Raw genomic sequence first — 14,085 nt, 5'->3', positions numbered from 1 at the left:
AAAAACCACAAGCTATGGAACAATGACTCCCTTTCAGGGAGAGAATGTGGGAGTGAGGGATCTCACCCCTTTGCTCCATTGACCATCCAGCTTTCTCTTTCAGGGTCTATAATTCTAGGTCCTTCCAACTGTTCTTCTAGGCCCACTTCCTCAGCCCGTAAATCATTTCTACCCACACTGTCAATGATGATACATTTTCCAAGGGCCTACTGTGAGTATGGTTAAGACTAGACAAAGGGTATTTGGCCAGGTAGGTAGCAATGGAGAGATATAAAACCTTAATATTCTTGATCCACAGAGCTGGATTCAATTCACGTTCAGTTCAGTATTTTTTGGAGGGGAGAAGTCTATTAAACATAAATCACTGTCCTCGATGCTAAGTGGGAGAGTGAATAAGAAGTTGGTAAAGCATAGTCTTTGCCTCCCAAGAGCTGGGCCATGCCCACTCACACTGGGGAGGTGGGGCAGAGGTTGAGCCTGTCTGCCAGTGCCTGTCCTGGGAGGGAGAGGCCGGGGGGGACTAGGCAGGGTTGGAGCAGGCAAGTGAAGTGAGGAGGGAGAGGGTATTCCAGGCAGAGACACATGAGAGTCCAGAAGAGAGAAATTAGCAGGCCTATTTGGAAAATAAGAGTAGTCTGGTTTTGTTGAAGGGGAGTAGGGAGTGATATGTTGAAGCTATTGGCTGGGATAGATCTGAGGTGCTGAGAATACAGATAGAAAATGTTTAGGCGGGGCGCCTGGGTGGCTCAGTCGTGAAATGGCTGCCTTCGGCTCGGGTCGTGATCCCAGGGAAGGCTGCCTCTCCCTCTCCCACTCCGTCTGCTTGTGTTCCCTCTCTCACTGTGTCTCTCTCTGTCAAATAAATAAAAATAAAATCTAAAAAAAGAAAAAAAATGTTTAGGTTTTATTTTGCAGCTGTGGAGAGACATTCAGAGCTTTTGAGCAGGGGATTGACATGTCAGCTCTAGAAATACAGGAATTCTGCTATATCATGCAGGGTGTGGACGTGGGGCTGGGGGCAGGGCAGCCAGGTAGCTACTGCCTTGGGGAAGAGAGGAGAAGCGGCGAGGGCGAGGGCGGGCGAGGGGACTTTGGTTGGTGAGGGGAGGACAACTGATAAGATATGGTAGCTGACTGAACGGAGGGAGGGTACAAAAGAGGAGGAGGGAGGAGGAGGAGGGAGGAGGAAGAAGCCCTTCTGTCTAGCCCCGGGGCTGGTAGCCGGGAGGGTGGAGAAGCCGCTGAGACAGAAGAGGGCTCACAAGACGCTGGTTTGGGCTGAGACCCTGGCTGGAGGGCAGAGGGTGCTGTCCATCAGGCACTGGAGAAGAAGGGGGCCTTCCAAGTTCTGGGGCCCCGCCGAGGAGTCCTGGTCTTGCTCAGTCCTTCAAGAGCTAACAGTCTCTTTGCTCTGCCCCCTGCTGGGCACGTGGTTGGCCAGTGCTCCCAGGAAAACAGCTCCCACTCGTCCCCTTCACATGGCAAGAGCGGCAGGGAGTCATCCGGTGGCTCGGTGGGTAATCCTGTGTCTCTGGGAAACCGCAGCATTGCCTAGCAAGTGCCTGGCTGTGTGCTTGCTGCCATGGGCATTAGGCAGTAAAGGGTAAACCAAGACAAAGGCAGGTGTCTTAAAAAGGTGTAAGAAGCCCTTTTCTGGTACGTTTCTCAGCTGGCGTTGACTATATTCCTCACCATAAATGTAACCATTTGTCTTCTAGAGCTTGTTGGGTGTAACTGTGTTTTGGCACGAGTCCCCCTAAAGACATGGCCCTGTGGATTCTGTTGTCTGCCTCCAGCCTGCCTCATTCTGCTTCCTATGGCATCACCACGGAGCCCTGGGCTCTGCAAGGATGCAGCAAGCTTCCTTCTGTCTTGAGAGGGCGCTGTGGACTGGGAGTCTCCCAGAGTGGGTGGGGGCGGGGTGGTAGGAAAGGGTGCATAGGAACCTCCCGAGCAGGAACAGGGCCCTTAACTAACCTATGATGTCACAGACCAGTCAGGCACCTATACACTGACCTAAGGCTGGTGTGGGCAGGCCATCAAAATCTGTCAAAATGCTATGTGGCTTTTTCTCCTCCATTTCTCCAGGAGCCTACAGCCATTGTTCACTGAGAAGGCTGTCATGGTCTCCCAACAGCTCCAAGTCAGCAAGCTTTACCCAAAACTGGTTTTGCTTTTAAGAAATCTCTGGCCGCTCGGTGAGATTGACATGCCTAACTTCTCACTGTATATTCAATACCACCCCTCCAGTAGCTCTCCCCTGCTCTCCAGGCCGGGACAAGGGCATCTACACGCTTGTAGGGCCAGGCTCTGCTCCAAAGGCAGAAGTGCTACCTGTGGGAATGCCCACCTGGGGCTCAAGATGACATGATCCCCCATGTGAGGTACTGCACACAATCTTGGGTCCAGGGGCCCTGCCCAGGGGTACTGATTAACACCAGTCAGAGCCAGAAGGATCCATGAAAGAGTCTCATGGCAGAGCCCCAGTGTATAGCCAGCATCTTCAGGGAACGGTACTCCATCATTTCTCAAGAGCTCCCCACACCTTCCCATGACATTGCAATCTTCCTACCTTGCCACTATCCTTGCTTCTGGGAGTTCCGTGCCCTTCTGCCTGGTTTCAAATGGCACTTTGCAAGACCGAGAGTGATTCAGAGCTAGCAGAGAGCCCTTGGAAAGGGAGTCATCAGTGATGCCACAAGAGAGTCACTCTGAACAGACAGAATGAGGAAGCTTTACTCAAGTCTGGTGATGGTCTGAGCTTCTCTGCCCAGGGTAGGGCAGAAGATGCTCTGCCAAAACCTTACGGACAGGTACTCACAAACTCTTGTAAATCACTTGACTTCTATGTGTGGTAATATTCCCACGGCCGGGGCTTTGTCAGGGACTAGGGACATAGGGTGAATTAAGGGCAGCTAGCTGAGGACCTCACAGTGTAGACTAGCAGGCATGTGAAGAGGGGAACACACCCCAAGGGTCATGGGAGCACAGAGGGACAGTTAGGGACGGCTGTTGCCCAGAGCCGTCTGATAAGGCTTCCGTGAGGAGCACCATAGTGTGGTGGAGAGAGTCCTATATGGGGAATCAGGGGACCTGGCTCCGAGTCCTGCCCTCTCTAATCATCAGCCCAGGGGAGTGGTTCCTGTGTTGGACTCTAGATTCCTCACCTTATCTCTAAGGCCACATTCCGACACTAAAGTTTTAGGGCCCCGATCAGGACCAGCTGGAGTTAATGCGGGGGACAAGAGATATCTGGGGTCTGCACAGAGTTTGCTTCACTGAGTAGCATGGGGTCAGGATGGTCCTCTAACACCTGATAATTAAAGGGTGCAAGGTAAGAAGGGAATCAAGGAAAAGACAATAGTTAGTGTTTCTTCTCAAGATTGCAGAGCCAGATCCTTGGTGGGATCCTGTCACAGAAATGTAGATGCGTGGTAACCCCTGACCACAGGTTAAGTCCAGGGTAAATGCTGATTATTCTGATGAAAATGTAAAAAAAAAAAAAAGCTTGAAATAATGATACACATACCCTTGACACGTATATAATGTAAATCGATGATACTCAGATTACTGCTCTCAAGCCACATGGGGCCCTTTTGTGGGTAACCTGAAGCTCTCATAAGCCCTCAAATGTCCGTATTTCAATAATCCACTATCCTAGACTCTGCAGGGCATATAGCAGTCATGCGGCTCCGTCAGCTAATGATGATTGCAAAAGTGGCTCCCGAGTCACATAACTGAACACCACTGGTGTAAATATTTAATCCTGCTTATCTATGTGGAAATTCAATGTTTTGGTTCTACCGTCTGTCTGTCTTTGATATGCTCATCCACATAAATGTCTGTCTTAGACTGCAAGCTTTAGAGGGCTGGGAGTGCATTTAAATTGCCTTAATGGCATGATACAGAGATTCCCATATGGATAGATACTTAATAAATGCATTTTTTTTTTATCTTGAGGAGGAAAAAGAAAGAAGAAATTTCTGACTTTATCTCTTTCTCTGTGGCTTCTCTCTCTCTAATGACTGGCCTTCTATCAGATTCGACATTGAAGCTGGAAAACGGGCCCGTCCCTTGGAGCAGCGCATCTCTCCTGGTGACCATGGGCTCCCGGCAGCAGTGACAGTTTTGCTGGTGGTGACTTCACAAGGGATGCTTGTTGCCACTCAGAGGGAGAGGGAGGCCTCCACATTACCCTAGTCTTTACCCAGGAGGAGCAGGGCTTGGAGGCCAAGACCCATGTGGCTGCCTGCTTTGGAAGTAGCACAAATGCAATGGTGCACAAGCACGCCCCTTGCTTGCTTCTCTTCTTTTTGGCACCAAAATAGCTCTTGAGTATCCTTTTCTCCTTTTCCCAAGGCTGTCTGTAACCAATCACGGAGGCAATGGCTAGTACTAAAATGACTGGAGATGGAGATAGAATGCAAGGCTGGGCTTTACACACCTCCTTAGTGGCACAGGCAGGCTGGATTGCATGAGTCTCCTCCTCTCCCCTTTCTGGAAACCCTTAGATAGCTCACAGCTAGGTCATGCCAACAACAGGAGGTCTGCAAACAATGCCTGATACCATTCTGTGAAGTATCTAGACTCAAGAGACTCACAAAAGAAGACTCTCATTTGCCCTCAAGCTTTGAGCTTCACCGTTTCACCCACTGGTGACCTCCACATTGCTAAGCCCAATGACCAGCTTTGCGTGCTCACTCTGCTTGGCCTCAGGGCAGCATGGACCCTCCTTCACTTTTCCTCCTGTCTGTCTGGCCATACCTTTCTAAGTCTCCCTCGCTGGTTCTTCTTCTCCCTCGCTGGTTCTTCTTCATCACTCCTGTCTCCAAACATCACTGGGGCCCAAGTTCTTAGGATACGTCTCACTTCTGTCTACATTATGCCCTACTCTCACAGCTAGGTGAATGTTGACTCTGCGAATTATAATTCCGTCCCAGACTTTTCCTCAGACTCAGATTTATCCCAGTTGCTCACTCAACATCTCCACTTGGAAGTCTAATGGACATTTCAAACTTAAAGGTCCAAGATGGTTTTCCTGATACTCCTGCCCTAACATCTTTTCTTGTCATCATCTTCCCTAAATCAGTAAATGATGATTCTACTCTTACGACTGTTGAGGACAATCGCCTTGGGGTCTCCCTGACTTCTCTCTCTCTCACACCCCATATCTGGTATGTCAGCAAATGATGCCATTCTGGACCCTGACTGCACCACCCCATGTTACCAGGATAAAGCACAATCTCTTGAGTCAGTAGCCTCCTACCTGGCTCCCTGTCTCACCCTTGCTCGCCTTCACATGGCAGCTGGGGGGATCCTGTTAAATATGTGTAGGTCATGTCACTTCTTAGCTCGAAACCACCAGGGGCTTCTTGGCTCGCCTCTGGTAAAAGTCCAAATTCTTACAATGATTTTCATGATCTACTCCTTGGTTAACCTTGAACCTCATCTCCTAACACTGTCCCTGTTATTCACTCCTCCCTGGTCACATTAGCCTCCCTTCTGTTTCCAAGTCAGCCTCAAGGCCTTTCCATGAGCTAGTCCCTCTGCCCAGAATGGTCTTTTCCCAAATATCTATATGTTTCATTTCCTTATTGCCTTCAAGTCTTTATTCAAATGCTACCTTTTCTGTGAGGTATTTCCTGGTCACATCTCAACACTTCTGTCTCCCTCTCACTGTTTTATCTTTCTCCACAGTGCTTGTTACTTTGTCACTCTCTGACATACTATTTAATTTATTGTCCATCTCCCCACTAGAATATAATTTCTATGAGGGCAAGTAGGTTTGACTATTTTGTTCATTGCTATATCCCCAGTGCCCAAAACAGTGTGTGGCACAGAGTTGCCCTTAATGGATGGATGGATGGAGGGAAGGAAGAAGGGAAGAATGAATGAACTAGAATATATTTTTGTATATAATTTTACTGGCCACATCATTTGCTCTAATTATTTAGAGAAATGCTTCCCCACTATGCCCTTTCTCTCTCTTGTCTTCCCAACCCCTGTTCCTTCTACTTCCTCAGTGGTTTTGTAGCTTTTCCTAGAAAAAAAAAATGAGTCTTTGGGCCTCCTCTTGGTAAGCCCAGCTACCACGGAATGTGCCAATGACCTTTCCCTGTGCTGGAGCCAACTCTGTCTCACCCGTGCATCTTGCAAGTGCGGATGGGGATTCTGCCCGGAAGTTGCCAGAGCCATCGATGAAGAGTGATAATACCTTTTTTTCCTTAAAAGACTACTTAATCTTTGAACTGAAAAGAACTGGCAAATACACTAAGCTGTAATCTTTTAGCAATTTCAAAGGCCAAGATATTACTTTAGTTGAGACACACATGTAATTTGTAGCAACACTTCTCCCCTTGTATTTGTTTTGAAGGGCAAACTATGAAGTTCTGAAGAAGAGAATATAGTTCCTAAGCCATAGACTTGCCTTTCCCGCAGATCTGTTAGGTTGCCAATTCCTTAATAATTTAATCACATCAACTCTGCTTGTAATTGGACTTCCCCAGTAGACAGTCCTTTGGACCCGTTTTCTGGCTCCATTCCTAAGTCTCTCACATTCACTTCATTGCAAGTGTTATTTTTTTACTCTCTGTATCTTGCTTTTTTGGATACTTATTCTCTTGCCCCATCCTCTAGAACTGTTCGACCATCATCCCCACAACTGAAGGAGCCAGGGTCCCATTCTATCCTCCTAGGACAGGTTGACCGAGGACAAGAAGGAGACCCAAAAGTGTCCTCTAGCCATGAGGTGAGAGGCACAACAGTCTCCAGAGTCCAATTTCATCCATATTTGAGCTTATGAAAATGTGGCAGAGACCCTGTCCACTGGGGTAGGCAATTCAGTATGCTCTTCCCAAAACTTAGCCAGAAATGTGGGTACATGGGCCTTGTCAATGTGATCTGCTCTAGCAGCAGAGAATACTCCATTCTGGAAACTCCCTGGAATTTATTCACTTCATGGGCAAGGCAGGGAAGCAGCATACTTCTCCTTGGGAGCTCTTGCTTTAGCCAGAGAACAGAATAACTATATGTCCCTGTGGATGGCAATTAATTACTAAGCAAGTAGTGGATACTGCACATTTTTAATAACATGGTAAGAAGCATGCTCACCACCATTAATCAGGAGTTAGGGGCTCCACCTGACTTAAGGTGAAGAGAGGAGCCAAGATGACAATTCCTGTGCCTTAGAGGTAAGCTTCTCTGTCATTCAAGGCCAACTTATTTATTCACCATACCATTCAGTCCACAAACGAATCAACTACTCCACAGTACCATCAACAGTATAATACAAGCTGCCAGGCATTTTTCCAGAAAGACCCTCAATGGCATCATTGCTCATCGTTACAATCCATCAAAGGTGTTGTCTTCCAACTTGCAAAACTACTTAGTAGAGCATAAAGGTCTCCTTAGGTTATTAAATTATGTTGTTATGAGTCCCTTGTTGTTTGTGTGTTTTAATTTTGTATTTGCACCTTGAGCAGAGTTATCAGAAAGGGAACAGTTGATAGATGTATTAAATCAGTTTTGAAATGAGGGAGCAGAGATTCTATTCTCTATTCACATCTTTGACTGTCTTCTTCCCTTTTCCCTCCACCTGCTCCTTCTCCCAGATTCCCAGTTAGAACTCAGTTACTAATGAGTAGAAACATACAGAAACTAACTGGGGAGTTTGAATACAATGGACATAATTAATGCCTGCTCATAAGGACAAGAAGCCAGACTCACATATTTATATGTGTGTGTGTGTGTGTGTGTGTGTGTGTGTGTGTGTGTGTGTGTTAGAATATATATTCCTACCTTCCTACACCATAGGGATTTTAAAACTCTAATGGGAAGACCATAATCTGCCCCTTGCCCAAAGAGATGGAGCCTGGAGGAGGACATCCGATTAAAAAAAAAAAAAGTCCACCTTAGCAAAATCTCAACTGTCTTTTAGAATCTTTGGATCTAAAAGGAATATGAGGCTTTACAGATCAACAGCAATTATTTCACATCTGCGACTAATTTCTATGAGTAGCAATGACTGCAATCAATGCACTGAATGTTGTTCCAGGAAGACAAACTCTAAGGATAAGTTGGTGGTAGAAGGTCTCCCTGTTCTGGCCCCTGCCTCCTCCCTCTCCCAGAACCCAGCCCAAGACAGGATGGCTGCTCACTGTTTCGGGGCTTCTCCTCATCCATGCCTTCATCCTCATTCTCGGGGTCGATGTCCTCTGCCTGGGTGATCCAGTCCAGGTAGCCCTTCAGGTCCTCTTCCAGCTGCTGCTTCTCTCGAAGCTTCTGGAAATCTCCCCGAGCCTTGGCCTTCTCCCTTTCTTTGGAAAACTCTCTGGGGAGTGAGAGCAGAGGGGCAGGGCAGGGGAATGCATGAGGAGGAGGAGGACGAGGAGGGCCAGGTGGGTGAGAAGGAGAGATGGAGATAAGAGGAAACAAAGGGATTAATTTCTTCACACCAGGAGACCTGCCCACCTGCCCCTGCTTTCCACAGACAGCCTTCTCTCCTCATCCTAGGCTTTGTCTTTATTCTCACATAAACAGAAAGTCACCGAAGCGGACATTCTTGACACAGGCACTGGAGTACAAAGGGATGGATGAAGTCCATTTCCCTTATTCTTGGATCATGGTCACAGCCTTTGCCTTTTAATAACAACTATTCTCCAGTGACCTGGAAACCCCTTTCAAACAGTCACTAAAAAACCTCCATGACAGTTATGGACTGTGCACTTTCATTTGCCCCCCCTCCGGAATTGGGTGGCCACTGGGAAACCTCAAAGCATCTCTGGGTGACAAAGGCATTAAGGGCCAGTGGTATGTTGAATCCCGCTCACCCGCACTGGCTCCCGGGAGCCCACCGCACATGGCTCTTTGTTGCTCTAGCTTCACTGATGTCTCCTTGTGGCTTGAAATTGGCCATGGTGGGAATATTTACACCACGGAAATTGGCAAATGCTATCAAACCAGGGCTTTTTACTCCCCAAAGAGCTAATTGGTAAATATTTACCAGTACACCACTGATTTGAGGCCCAAGGAGATTCAACCACCTCAACCTCTCTTCTCATTACTAGAGTTTATTTTGCCACTTTTAACATGCCTGGAAGGATTTCTAATCTAGAGAAAGTTCTTCCCCACAAGGAGACAAATGAGGACTCTAAACACAAGAAAATGTCCTGGGGCCTGCCCTTTTGGTTAAAAAAGAAATCTAATCAGTCTGGAAAAATACATAAAAGCAAGATGATATAAAAGTTAAATGATGCATTCAGTTTAAAGTAATAATGAGTAGAAATTGGAATTGGATTGGGATTTGCTGGAAGAAGGGCCTGTTGAAAATTTTCTGACAGAATGGGTATTTCTTTCCTATTTTTTGATTTTGTCCTGATTTTCTCTCTGACTTCAAATTCACTTTCTGAGCAAGGAAGGGGGGCTGGCAGCAGAACATAATGACCAAGAAGGCTAGTTCTCAACTCTCAAAGCAAGTTTGTGTCTTTTCTTCCAAATTAGGTACATTAGGAGCATTTTGGTCTTTGATATTCAGTTTATGGGAAATGGGGCCCTCAGTGGTGTGTGTGTGCATGTGTGTGTATGTGTACGCATGCATGTACGCATGCATGTATGAGAGAGTGGGACATGCGCTGGGCATCCTGATTAATTCACAGAGACGTGATTCCTCCTTCTCTCACCAGTACAGGCCTAGTTCAGGGCAGGAGGTTGTAGAAACCACCTTGAAGGAATTTCTTGAGAGGCACCTTGGAAGGAAGGACACAGCAACAAACCACAGGTAGACAAAAGCTCCCAAATCCATTCAGTCATATAGGGGTGGCTCTATCAGCACCTCCACTATTTAGTATTTGCATTTTGCTTGTGCTGCTTAGGAAAGCACAGATTTTTAGCATTCACCATTTTTATGGATAAAAAGGTGTTAGGACTGGGAGTGGTCTAGGGAATGTTTTAATTGGGAGATGTGGGGGCTCTCAAGCTAATGAGCTTTCTTCAACTGCTGTCTTAATGATGCTATGCTTTGGATGGAATTTTCTTCTTAAATTTGATTGAACCCAATTCTAATTGGATTGAACTTGCTGTTTCTCTGGCTTCCTGCCAACTGGCGGGTACCTTCATTTCCTTCCCAGGGAGTTTAATGCCAGGGAAAAGGGGCCAGATTGACAGCTTAAAAAATGAAGATGGAAGCTTTGCCTTGCTTTGTTCCCTCCCTCCTTTTGCTGTTGGGGATGAGCATGGATAGATCGCCTATATCTGGTCATACCACCTGGGCTGTAGACTCACTCTCTGGAGACAGTCACTTCACACAGCAGTTCCTTCCCCATGCAAATTGACTCCAACAACTGTGCTTCCATTTCTGCCCACATACATTTGCATTCTCCATTTCTTTTCTGTGGAGTGGGTTTGGGGTTGTAAGGGGACTGAATAGCAGAGGGTTCACTTTAGCTCTTTTGGATTATTTTGCAGAGGGCTTAAGTTCTAGTTACAAAACAATGACCCATCCTTCTTCTGGAGTCAGGAGAACAGGGGGTTGGGATCAAACTGGGATAGGAACATTTGACCCAGTCCCGTGTTACAGCATCTGCCCTGTGGAATGAAAGCTCATTATCCATACCCGAAGACTCTGGGGAACTAACATAAACATTTATAAGGAGAAAAGAAAATGAGGTTGTGTTGGGGTGTGAGGGGAATGGAGGCAGGGTCAGATCTGAAGCCCTGCTGGCTCCCATTGGCTCCCATGGAGTGAGGGGCATAACTCTGCTTGTGGCTGGATGGAGGGTGAGCCAAGGTTTCTTTCTCCAGACTCCATGCAGTAAGGGATTTGCTGGGTGGTGGTATCCGGATCTCTTTATCTCCTCGCCTGGATGACAGCTATGTGCCTGCTCTGGGGTCTGAGCTAATGAAGACATGAAGCCCCAGCCTGATGGGCTGTGCTGGGCCCAGGGACCAGAGCTGGCTAGACAATCAGTCACAGCCATGGAATTTGTCATAAGGCAGGAGCACAGCTCTTGCCAGCAATGGCCAACATGAAAAATGAGGGGTGGAATGGAGAGTTGGGGGCCAGTGCTCAGTAATGTAAAGCATGCTGAGGGAGGTATATGTGGGAAATCCAATCAATACAGAAGGCTGGGGCTCTAGGCCCTCTGATGATCAATACAGTCGATTCTCATTATTCATAGATTCCGTATTTGCGAATTTGCTTACTTGCTAAAATTTATTTGTAACTCCCAAATTGATACTTGTGTGCCTTTGTGGTCATATGCAGACATGTGCAGCATGGCAAAAGTCTGGAGTCACATGAGCAGCTGAGGTTAAACACGGCTACACTCTGCCTTCTTGTTTCAGCTCTCACACTGTAAACAAGTGTATTTTTTATTATCTCTTTAGTGCCATGTTTGTCACATTTCTGGGCTTTCTGTTGGTGGTTTTTCTGTTAAAAATAGCCCCCAAGCACAGTGCTGAAGTGTTGCCTAGTGTTCCTAAGTGCAAGAAGGTTGTGATGTGCCTTAGGGAAAAAGTACATGTGTTAGATAAACTCCGTTCAGGCATCAGTTATAGTGCTGTTGGCCATGAACTCAATGTTAATGAATCAACAATATATATTAAATAAGATGCCTTTAAACAGAAAAACATAAAATAAAGTCATGTATTGGTTGGTTGACAAAAATACTGTGACTAGAAGCTCACAGGATCCTTGCATTTCCCCTGTATTTCTCCCAAGAGTCCAAGAGTAATGGTTTAGTATTCATTAATTCAGTGTTCATAGTGACCTCATAGAATGTAACTACACGGATAATGAACACGACTATAGATGTTGCTGTCTATTCTGCTTCCACCCACGAAGAATGCGAGTCCTGGATCCTTCTGGGCCTAGGCATTGTGTCTTTACTATAGTGCCATGGTCTATTTATGCTTTCAGGTTGCAAAATGCTTCCCCACCAAGCCCCTCGCTGTTTTGGGGAGAGAGACAAGCCCATATCCTGGTGGGAAAGAGGACGGGATGACCACCCATCTAAGAGACTCTGAGTTCCTTGTCTACTGACGGCCCATATCTGAAGTCCTCAGTTTGCAATCACTTAAAACAAAAAGTGACCAGATTCCAGAGTCCGGGGACTTTTACCTAACTACAGCTTCAGTGCAATTTTGAGAATCTCACTGTCATTGTTTTAATTTTAGTAGGCTGGAGACTGAGATTTTTGGAGAGAAAAGCAAGTATAATCCAGTTCTTGTCTGTGCTCATAGAAGTCCTGTGGCTTGTGAGGATCAATAGATAATGAACATGAAACCATTTTGAAAAAATCCACGAGATATATATTCTTTACACTGGCTCTATTTAGCTTCGTGAGGAATAAGATGTTCTGAATATGTTAATGTTCCAGATAAAGGGTACCTAACCCTCTGGTGACCAAAATCTCGGAATGTTTACATTTTACTTCATAGAATGTCCTCTTTCCTTCTTGAATAGAACACTCCAAGCACAATTTAACCTTCTCTTGGTGACTGAAGGACATAATTTATAAGGATGAGTTACTGTGTTGGACTGTAAAATCATACTGTCCTTAATGGGTCGGTGTAGGGTCTCAGACTGCTCCAGTTCCAAAATGCTCCAAGGCTATAGTTCTACCGAGCTGGGCAAGGGGGGCGGGGGGTCTGTTCTCTCTCAAGGACTATTAACATTTGCAGGGCTGCCAGCCCCCATGCTAAACAACCATGCCCTGCTGCAGCCTCCTGAGTGGTGGCTCTGCAGCTTCCTCTTGGGGTTCTTTCTGTTCTCAGCGGCTGTTTTCAACAGTTGTTCCATGGATTGCTTCTGCCTTTCTCCCTCTTCCTCTTGCTCCTCCTCACTGCACTTATTGCTCTCACCTCCCCACTTCTTGACTCTAATTTAGGAACATGGGATTAGCCAGTTAAATGGGTTTGGGGATAGTATAACATGGAGATTAGGGATAGAGGCTATGGATTCACGTTGCTTGGGTTTAATCCTGGATCCTCCATTTTCACCTGTAAGAACTGAGGTAGTTTCCTCATCTGTACCTCAGTTTTCTTCTCTATAAAACAGAGATATAAATAGCACCCAGCTCATAGGGTTGTTGTGAGCATGGAATGAACTATCCACCAAAGGCTCCATGTATTGAGCCTGCCATGGAGGTTGGTTACTGTTAATGCTATCATTGGGACAATGAATTTCGTGGAGCTCTGAGAGTTTTTTGGATGCTATTGGAAGGTTGGTTTAATCAGAAGTCTGACTGATGAGTAAGTGGGAGTTTTGTTGCATTCTTGTGGTGACTTGTATGTTATTGTCCCGACTGATCAAGATGCTGACTCAAAACTGAAACCACTGCCACCGTGTGGTAGCCAATAAGAGCCTGATTCCAGATTTTGTCACTGCATGGATGCAGGGCAGCCCATGCAGAGTGGCCAGCCCTTTTGACTAATTAGGAGGCCTCCTCAAACCAGGAAGGAGAGATGACTATCCATAGACACTTCTCTGTTGGTGCAGAGGGTGTGCCCAGCAGCCCAGGAAGCCTTGGGAGATGTTCCATCAGCAATTCCAGAGCTGTGAGGAGCAGACTACTACTCTGGGATGGGGTCAGGGAGGAGGAGCTGGGGAAGGTGTCCTGCAGAGACCAATGCATGGACTCCAGAGCTCACAGTTCTGAAGTCTGAAAGCCTTAGTGTTCCTGTTTAGAGTCAATTCATTACTAATGCCAGGGTTTGGGCTAGATGTTTTTACACATGCTATCTCAATGGGACTGAGTTGGTCCAAGACATGGTCTTCAAAACGACTTTTCTCTCACATCAGCAGCTGCTGCCATTTAACTTCTCTGCCAGGAAGACAACTTTCCTGGGCGGGGGGCAAGAATGACTGTGAGTTAGGTACCCTGTTTGAGGAGGGGCCTTCAATGGCCAGTGCTGATTCTCCATTTTGGATTCCTTTGGGTGGGGGAATTTCACTTGCTTAGATTTGTTCCCAATCTCTGGGGGAAGAAAGTAGAAGCACATTTTTTTAAAGGTTCAGAGCTCTAGCTTGTGTTACAGTTCAAGTTCATTCAACGTATAGCCAATGGATGGTGATGGGAAGATGGGGTC

General features: G+C 46.5%; 1 protein-coding gene across 1 annotated transcript in view; it reads right to left on the bottom strand.

Annotated features, from left to right (window-relative positions):
• CACNA1C (calcium voltage-gated channel subunit alpha1 C) overlaps positions 1-14,085 on the bottom strand; it is a 650,688-nt gene that overhangs the window by 183,321 nt on the left and 453,282 nt on the right. The window contains 1 exon segment of the mRNA XM_027592946.2: positions 8,157-8,329. Within this exon segment, the coding sequence (XP_027448747.2) occupies positions 8,157-8,329 (173 nt within the window).

Source organism: Zalophus californianus, chromosome 9 (genome assembly GCF_009762305.2).
Source record: "Zalophus californianus isolate mZalCal1 chromosome 9, mZalCal1.pri.v2, whole genome shotgun sequence".
NCBI lineage: Eukaryota > Metazoa > Chordata > Mammalia > Carnivora > Otariidae > Zalophus > Zalophus californianus.
The sequence above is the reverse complement of the archived record's forward strand: the minus strand, read 5'-3'. Positions and strand labels throughout refer to the sequence as shown.